The following is an 8,617-nucleotide window of genomic DNA, read 5'->3' on the forward strand; positions in this document are numbered from 1 at the left end:
TTCCAGGCTGAAGCAGGACAGTCTCCAGAGGCAGTGGGTGACTTCTGGGCTCTGAATCATTCATTGGTCCCGTCCTGTGTGTCCCTGGGAAGACACAGAAAAACAGAGAGACAATGAAGGGGTGCACGAGTGAACCCCAAACTCTCTGACGGTGGGCGGGACGGAGGGAGGCTCGGGCTCCCCAGCCTGGAGTCTCCGTGTTGGAGTCTGCGCACGCGGGTCTCTGAAGATGCACCAGATAAGACGGCGGCTGAGCCGGGACTTTGCTCTCTCCTGGGCACAAGACACAACGCACCTGCTCCTCCAGAGCGCCAGTCATGAGACGCTCGGGCGTCCTCCTCATGGTGGCTCTGGCTGCCACCCTGGCCCCGGGGGCCGGGGCGCCTCTGCAACAGCAGGACCCCCAAAAGAAGCTGCTCCTCGTGTCCTTCGACGGCTTTCGCTGGGACTACGACCAGGATGTGGACACCCCCCACCTGGACGCCATGGCTCGAGAAGGGGTGAAAGCTCGCTACATGACCCCGGCGTTTGTTACCATGACCAGCCCCTGCCACTTCACACTGGTCACCGGTGAGTGTCGGCCTGGAGACAGGGCCTGGGAGAGGCGCCAAGACACCAGACAGGCCGACAGGATGCCCCGAGGCACAGGGCCGTGCCCAGCCACTGTGGGAAGGGGCGAGGTCCTCACTCCAGGCAGGCCACTCTGCTGGGAGACGGACGTTAAATAAACACAGCCACGGCCTAGGCACAGTGGCACGCAGCTGCAGTCCCAGTACTAGGAGGCTGAGACAGGAGGATCACAGGTTCAAGGCCAGCCTCAGCTACTTAGTAAGACCCTGTTTCAAAACAAAAACTAAAAAAGGGCTGGAGGCGCAGCTCAAAGGTAGAATGCCCCTGGATTCAATTCCTATCACCAAAAATAATTATTTTTAAAAGCTACCAGGTGTTCTCATTAACCAGTGACCCCCTGGGTTTAAGCCTCAGGGACGCCAGAGGAGGCCAGTCTGGGGCTGGGGAGGGCTCTTCCCCTGGCTCACCCCCCCCCACTGCCTTACCGTCCCTCCTCCCTCAGGCAAATACATCGAGAACCACGGGGTTGTCCACAACATGTTCTACAACTTCACCAGCACGGTGAGGCTGCCCTACCATGCCACGCTGGGCATCCAGAGGTGGTGGGACAACGGCAGCGTGCCCATCTGGATCACAGCCCAGAGGCAGGTAGTGTGGCCCGCTCACACGGACACCCCGGGGCCCCAGGGGGCTGGGCACAGGAGGACGCTAAGGGAGTCCCCAGGGAGGGGGCAGTTCTGATGAGGACCCCAGCACAGCAGTCAGCTGCACCCTGGCTCCAGCCCTGGACACGGCACCAACCTGCCCCATCCTGCCTGGAATGCTGGTGTTGGCAGGGATCGTCCGTGCTCCCCAAGGGAGGGAGGACTTTGCCCTCGGACCCTCGGCACGGAGGAGAAAGGTGACTGTGTGTGGCTCAATAAGGAAGCACCTAACACCGACTGGCTCACTTCCGTCCTGTCCCGGATCCTACAGGATCACAGGCTAAACATCCGGGTGGAGGGGTCGGGGTCCTAATGTTGAGCCCAGGAACCCCACCAGCTTGCAGTGCTGGACGAGGCTTCCAGCCGCGAGCCCCATGGACCGCAGCCTCCAGGAAACGCTTGAGCCTCCCCCACCTCCGGCTGGCTGGCTCCTGCTGAACAGATGCTCGGGGCTCCTTCCACCAGCTCCAGAGCAGAGAGCCAAAGAGCAGAACTTGGCGTGCCTGACCCACAGGAAAGAAAGGCTTGGGGGAGTGCTCCGGCAGATGGGCCGAGTGGACAGGGGGTTGGAAAGAGGCAGATCTGCCAACCTGGATGCGCAGGTTGGAGCCTGGAGGGGAGGGAGTCAGGACAGATGGACAGGAGAGTGCATTGGAGGGTGCTGGGCGCCGGTCACACAGAAGGGCTCTCCGAAGTTCACATCGGAGTGTCACTGAGCAGGGGCCCAACGAGGTCCCTCCAAAGGGCGGTGGGACCTCACCTCCAACCCATGCTGCTGAAAAGAACTCCAGGACACATCAAAACCGAGGCACAAGCCGGGCGTGGCGGTGCACGCTTGTTATTCCCGGCATTCGGGAGGCTGAGACAGGACGATCGCGGTTCGCAGACAGCCTCAGCTACTTAGTGAGGCCCTTTGCAACTCAGTGAGACCCTGTTTCAAAATAAAGAATAAAAAATAGGGCTGGAGTGTAGCTCAGAGGTAGACTGCCCCTGGGTTCCATCCCCAGTACTATAAAAAAAATTTTTTTAAATGGCTAGGGGGTACAGCTTAGAGGTAGACTACATGGAGCTCAATCCCAATAACAATAAATAAATAAAATAATATAAATAGCAAATGTATACACACACCCACTGGCAGGGTGTGGGAACCCCTCACCTCTCAGAGAAGACCAGTGACCTCCTTGAGGTGGAGCTCTCTGATTATTTATATAATTTTCCAGGGAAGAAAAGTTCCCGTTCCCAGGGACGTTTCTTTGAAAATCAAATCCCATGCCAATCATCTGATATTTGGGGTTCAAAACATTTCCTCTTGATCAAGCTGTATAGCCGTAAATCAGTTGTGGGCACATCCTGTGAGTCTTCGGAGGTGGCAACATTTAGGTTGATTATGTTTCTGTTCTGGTTGATCTGGTACAAGCATTTGCTGAGTTAGGGGCGGGTTGTTCATCTCACTACAAGGACAAGCAAGGCTGGGCCGGCGCCTAGCTCTGGGTCTCCATTTACCAATGGGCTCTCTGGCTCTCTCCCCCAAGGATCCGCCCATCTCAACGGGACACGCCCGTACCCGGGCTCACTTGGTACTTAATAGCTCCGGGGCAGAAGCCAGCTCAGTGGTACTTGTTTTCTCTGCCCTGAATTATTTGGGCTGTAATAATGTATTAAATAATGAAGCTGTTTCAGAAAATAAAAAGAAGAAAGTGAGAAAGTGGTGACGGCAGTGTGTGGGCGGGCCGGGCGAGCGAGGGTGCCGGCCCAGGAGACCCCTGTCTGAATGGCGTCCTGTCTCACGCTGGCAGGGCTTAAAGACCGGCTCCTTCTTCTACCCCGGTGGGAACGTCACCTACCAAGGAATGGCGGTGACGCTGAGCCGGAAGGAAGGCGCCCTACACAACTACAAAGACGAGGAGGAGTGGCGGGCCAACGTGGACACCGTGATGAGCTGGTTCACCGAGGAGGGCTTGGCCCTCGTCACGCTCTATTTCGGGGAGCCGGACTCCACCGGCCACAGGTACGGCCCCGAGTCCCCGGAGAGGAAGGAGATGGTGAAGCAGGTGGACAGGACCGTGGGCTACCTGCGGGAGCGCATCGAGCGCTCCGGCCTCTCGGGCATCCTGGACCTGATCGTCACGTCCGACCACGGCATGACCACCGTCCACAAGCAGGCCAGTGACCTGGTAGAGCTCCACAGTTTCCCCAACTTCACCTTCAAGGACATCGGCTTCGAGCTCCTGGACTACGGGCCGACCGGGATGCTGATTCCCAAGGACGGGATGATGGAGAAGGTGTACGGTGTCCTCAAGGACGCCCACCCCCGCCTGCACGTCTACAAGAAGGAGGAGTTCCCCAAGTCCTTTCACTACGCCAACAACCCCAGGATCGCCCCGCTGCTCATGTACAGCGACCTGGGCTACGTCATCCACGGGGTGAGTCTCCCGCGGTGGGGAGGCTCCCGCTGGATGGGCGGGGAACCGGCGGGCAGCTCCCTCAGGGGCCGGGGGTTCCCTCCGTTTTAATGAAAAGCATCTCCTAGCTGGGGCTGCGGCGCGCCTGGGATCTCAGTACTTGGGAGGCCCAGACAGGAGGATCACAGGTTCAAGGCCAGCCTTAGCAGCTTAGTGAGACCCTATTTCAAAACAAAATTTGCCGGGCGTGGTGGCGCACGCTTGTAATCCCCGCGCTTGGGGGGCAGAGACAGGAGGATCGCGCAGGTTCGAAGCCAGCCACATGTGCTGGCTTAAAAGACCCTGTTTCCAAATAAAAATGTAAAAATAGGTCTGGGAGTGTAGCACGGAGGTAGGAGGGCTTCCAGGAACCCCAGTACCACCAAAAAAAGAAACAAACAAAAATTTAGCTGGGTGTAGTGGCGCACGCTTGTAATTCTAGTACTTGGGGAGGCTGAGACAGGAAGATTGTAGTTCTCAGACAGCCCCAGCTACTTATTGAGGCCTTCTGCAACTTAGTGAGACCTTGTTTAAAAATAAAGACAAAAAATAGGGTTGGGGGTGTAGCTTGGAGGTAGAATGCCCCTGGGTTCCATCCCTAGTAATGCAAAAAAATAAAAATAAAATAAAAAATAAATAATTTAAAAAGTGCTGGGGTGTAGCTCAGAAGTAGAATACCCCTGGGTTCAGTCTCCAGTACAAAAAGAAAAAAGAAAAGAAAAAAGAATTCAGAGAAACGGAGACTCAGACCCCCTACGACCCCCACACTGGAACTCCTCCCTGAGACCATGTGCCCACACGGACACCAACCCACAGGGGATGCAGGGTGTCTCCGACAACATCCTCACTGTATAATCCAAGCGCCTGCCCAGACAATTTAGGAGGAGGATTTATTTGCTCACAGTTTGGGGAGATTTTGGAGTTCATGTCAAGCCAGGTCTGCAGAGCTCAGGGCAAGGGGGCGGGAAGAGGGAGGGGAGAGAGCGAGCTCTGTTCTCACAAGGCCAGAAAGAGAGAGACAGACAGACAGACAGCAGGGGGCCCCAAAGACAAAAGCGCAGTCTTAGGCCGCACCCCAGGGCCCTCATTCCCCAGCTGCACCCGCCTGCTAGGTTACCACCCAGTAAACCCATAGCCCCTGATGAGATCGCACCCTACAGCTTCCTTAGGTCAGCTCTGAGCTCTTCAGGGGACCTTCTCTGTCTATCAGTAATGCAAGGCAAGGGGCCCCAGGGAGGGGGAGTGGCAGCCAGCAAGGTCCCAGGACCCGTGCCCCCCCCCCCGCAGAGAGTGAACGTCCAGTTCAATAACGGGGAGCATGGCTTCGACAACAAGGACATGGACATGAAGACCATCTTCCGGGCCGTGGGCCCCAGCTTCAAGGCGGGCGTGGAGGTGGAGCCCTTCGAGAGCGTGCACGTGTATGAGCTCATGTGCCAACTGCTGGGCATCGTGCCTGAGGCCAACGACGGGCACCCTGGTGCCCTGAGGCCGCTGCTCCGGGCAGGTGAGAGAGGGCGCCTCCTGCCCCCTGGGTGCACGCTGGCGTGGACACACGTGTGTGCCTGCATGCCCCCAGGGGGGTGACAGAGAGGAAGGGGGGCTCGTGGGGGTGGCTGGGGGCCCTGGTCCTCCATGGAGGAGCTGGGTGAGATGCCACCTGCCCCCCACTCACCGGACCCTCCCGCTGCCCTCAGGGTCTGTTCTCCTGCCGTGCAGCCGGCCGCCCTTGGTGATGGCACTGTTGGGCACCCTCGTGCTTCTGGTGAAGATGGCATGATGCCCTAGCACCCCAGGTCAGAGGCGGGAGGGAGGAGGAGGGGCGGATGAGGCTGTCCTTCCTGCTCCCGGCCTGACCACTCCCCCCCCCCCAGGCCTGGGCAGCCAGGACAGAGCTGCTGGTCCCTCAGCCAGCCTGGCCACAGAGAGGGGACATTCCTTGGAACTCCGAGGGGGACCCTTTCAGTTACTACTTTAGGCTCAGGGGACTTTTTTGATTTTTTTTGTAGTACTGGGGATGGAACCCAGAGGCATTCTATCTCTGAGCTATCCCCAGCCCTATTTTTATTCTTTATTTTGAAACAAAGTCTCACTACGTGGCAGAAGGCCTCCCTAAGTAGCTGAGGGTGGCTGCTAACCCTATCCTCCTGTCTGACCCTCCCTGGGATTATAAGCAAGCGTGGGCCACCACGCCTGGCTCTAAGGACATCTTTCTAAAGCCCTCAGACGCTGGGACCCTCCGTCTAGTCCCTCTCCTTCAGGACACAGTCTCGACGCTCCTGCAGAAACAGCTAGGCAGCGTGGCATGAGTTAGGTTTGGGAGCAGAGCTGCGGGGGCTGGTTCCTGGAATGCCCCTGGAGCTGGCCCCTTCCAAGGTCTCCCCACGCCCAGTAACAGGGCCGCCTCCTTCCTCCGCCCTGAGCAGCCACAGCCCTTGGCCCAAGCAGGAGAAAGACATCTTCCTTCTAGAAACCTGGGGCCCGGAGCCAGCCTCTGGCTGTACTGGGGGATACATAGTGAGCAGAGTTCTAGGCTCTGCACCCTGGAATCTATAAGGCAGGGGCTGGAGCGAATCTACCCTGCAGCCCGCTCCTGATAACCATGGCCGAGACGTGGTAAAAAAAAATAAATAAAAGGCCAGGCGTGGTGGCGCATGCTTGTAATCCCAGCATTCAGGAGGCTGAGACAGGAGGATTGCTGTTCACAAACAGCCTCAGCTACTTAGATCCTTTGCAACTCAGTGAGACCCTGTTTCAAAATAAAGAATAAAAAATAGGACTGGGGGTATACCCCCAGAGGTAGAATGCTCCTGGGTTCCGGTACCACACACACACACAAAGTCAGTCTTCAGCTGTGACTCTAGGGCCCTCTGGGTACAGAGGGGCCGGCAAAGATGGTGGCGAAGGTTCTCCTCCCTTCTGGGTCTGCAGGCTGTGTAGCCAGGCCTGGGAAAGTGCCCCCTTGCCCCAGCCTAGAAAAAGTCTACAGCTCCCAAACCATTCCTCCACCCCATGCCCGCCTGCACTCAAGCGTGCCCTCCCAGGTCTAGTGGGGAGTCAGGAATTCCTTTGGGGGCTCAGCAACCCCACTCCCTTTCCCACAACCCCTCTTGTCTCTGCCTCCCCACCTGCACACGCCCGCCTCACCCTGCCCAACACACAGCCCTCTTTTTTCAGGAAGCTTCCGGAGGCTGCCCATAGGCCCCGAGCTGGACCTCCTGCCGCAGCGGTCTGCTGGACACAGATGGGCTTAGCCTGCCTGGCTTATCAAAGTCCATGCCTGTGTGCCTCTGTCTCCCACAGCACCAGCCAGGCTTGGCCATTATGGTGCTGGCAATGGGCTCCTGCCCAGATTCACCACTATAAACAGCAGGCCCAGCCTAGCATGATTCCTCATGCCTGTAATCCCAGTTCTTGAGAGACGAAACAAGAAGATCGCAGGTTCCAGGCCAGCCTCAGCAACCTAGAGAAACCCTGTTCCAAAATAAAATAAAATAGGGCCGGGCATGGTGGCGCACGCTTGTAATCCCAGCATCTGGGAGGCTGAGACAGGAGGCTCCTGGTTTGTGGCCAGCCTCAGCTACTACTTAGGCCCTCCGCAATTCAGTGAGACCCTGTTTCAAAAATAAAGAATAAAAAATAGGACTGGGGGTATAGCTTAGAGGTAGAATACCCCTGGGTTCCATCCCCAGTGCTTCTAAATAAATAAATAAATAAATAAATAAATAAATAAATAATAGGGCCAGGGGTCTGGCTGACTTGGAAGTAGAACGTGGGGGGGAGGTATGTGTATTTTGATGCCAAAACAGCCCAGGAAGCGATGCTGCCATCCATGGCCACACGGGGGCGCACGGGAGCCCTGTGGGGACCAGTGGGGACAGGCGAAGGGGGTCGCTACTCAGAGGATGCTGCGTCCACCACTCCTTGAGATCCCACTCCAGCCTCAACCTCCAGACCTCAGCCGCGGTCACCTGGGAGGGCAGTGCCCAGCAGGAAGATCCCGAGGAGAAAGAACTCGCCTGTCACTGTCCCACAGACCTGGCAAGCCGCAGGAGCCAACACCAGGCACTTTGTATTCAAGGGCTGCTGGACCAACCGGCCCCAGTCTGTAATAAATTGCTAATTCCCTGGGATGGTTGGCAAACACAGGAGAAGCGATTCATTCTCGCAGGGGGAAAGCGCCCTGGACAGCCATGGGCCTGGGCCAGTGTGGGCTCCATGCTGAGACCCGGCAGGAGGGATGAGGAGGCTCTTTGTGGACCGACCGGGGGCAGTGTTGTCCGGGAGCCACGCTGCCCACTGCTCAGCAAAACACGAGGTGCAACCACAAACAAGGAATGTGGACTGGCCCAGGTGCGGTCGGCTGGCAGCAGGGTGGCAGCGCTTTCTCCCGCACGTCTCGAGGTCTGAACCCCTTTGATACTAGGTACTCAGGTCTGCTTTTCAGGACCACGGGCTTTGGAGGCAGACTAATGTGTGCCAGTCCCGGCCCCCCTCCCAGAAGCTGCAGCAGTGGGGAACTCGTTACCTCCCTCAGGCCCAGTTTCCTCCCTTGAAAACAAGGGGCAGGCCGGGTGTGTTGGCGCACGCTTGCAATCCCAGTGCTTGGGAGGCTGAGACAGGAGGATCGCAGGTTTGGGGCCAGCCTCAGCTACTTAGTGAGGTCCTCAGCAGCCCAGGTAGACACTGTTTAAAAAAAAAAGAAAAGAAAAGAAAAAAATAACCCGGGTTGATGCCACACACTTGTAATCCCAGTGCTTGGGAGGCTGAGACAGGAGGATCCAGGTTCGCAGCCAGCCTCAGCTACTTAAGTGAGGCCCTCTAACTTAGTGAGACTGTTTAAAAATAAAGAATAAAAGCCAGGCGTGGCAGCACACACTTGTAATCCCAGCATTCGGGAGG

General features: G+C 57.2%; 1 protein-coding gene across 1 annotated transcript in view; it reads left to right on the forward strand.

Annotated features, from left to right (window-relative positions):
- Window positions 1–317: 317 nt before the first annotated feature.
- ENPP7 (ectonucleotide pyrophosphatase/phosphodiesterase 7) overlaps window positions 318–8,617 on the forward strand; it is a gene marked incomplete at both ends in the record, with an annotated part of 10,224 nt that continues 1,924 nt past the window's right edge. Inside the window, 5 exons of the mRNA XM_080714152.1 lie at window positions 318–570; window positions 1,073–1,218; window positions 3,071–3,697; window positions 5,003–5,222; window positions 5,413–5,480. Coding sequence (XP_080570278.1) covers window positions 318–570; window positions 1,073–1,218; window positions 3,071–3,697; window positions 5,003–5,222; window positions 5,413–5,480 — 1,314 coding nt within the window. The remainder of the gene's footprint in view (window positions 571–1,072; window positions 1,219–3,070; window positions 3,698–5,002; window positions 5,223–5,412; window positions 5,481–8,617) is intronic.

Source organism: Muscardinus avellanarius (assembly GCF_963383645.1).
Source record: "Muscardinus avellanarius genome assembly, chromosome: 16".
In the NCBI taxonomy this organism is placed as follows: Eukaryota; Metazoa; Chordata; class Mammalia; order Rodentia; family Gliridae; genus Muscardinus; species Muscardinus avellanarius.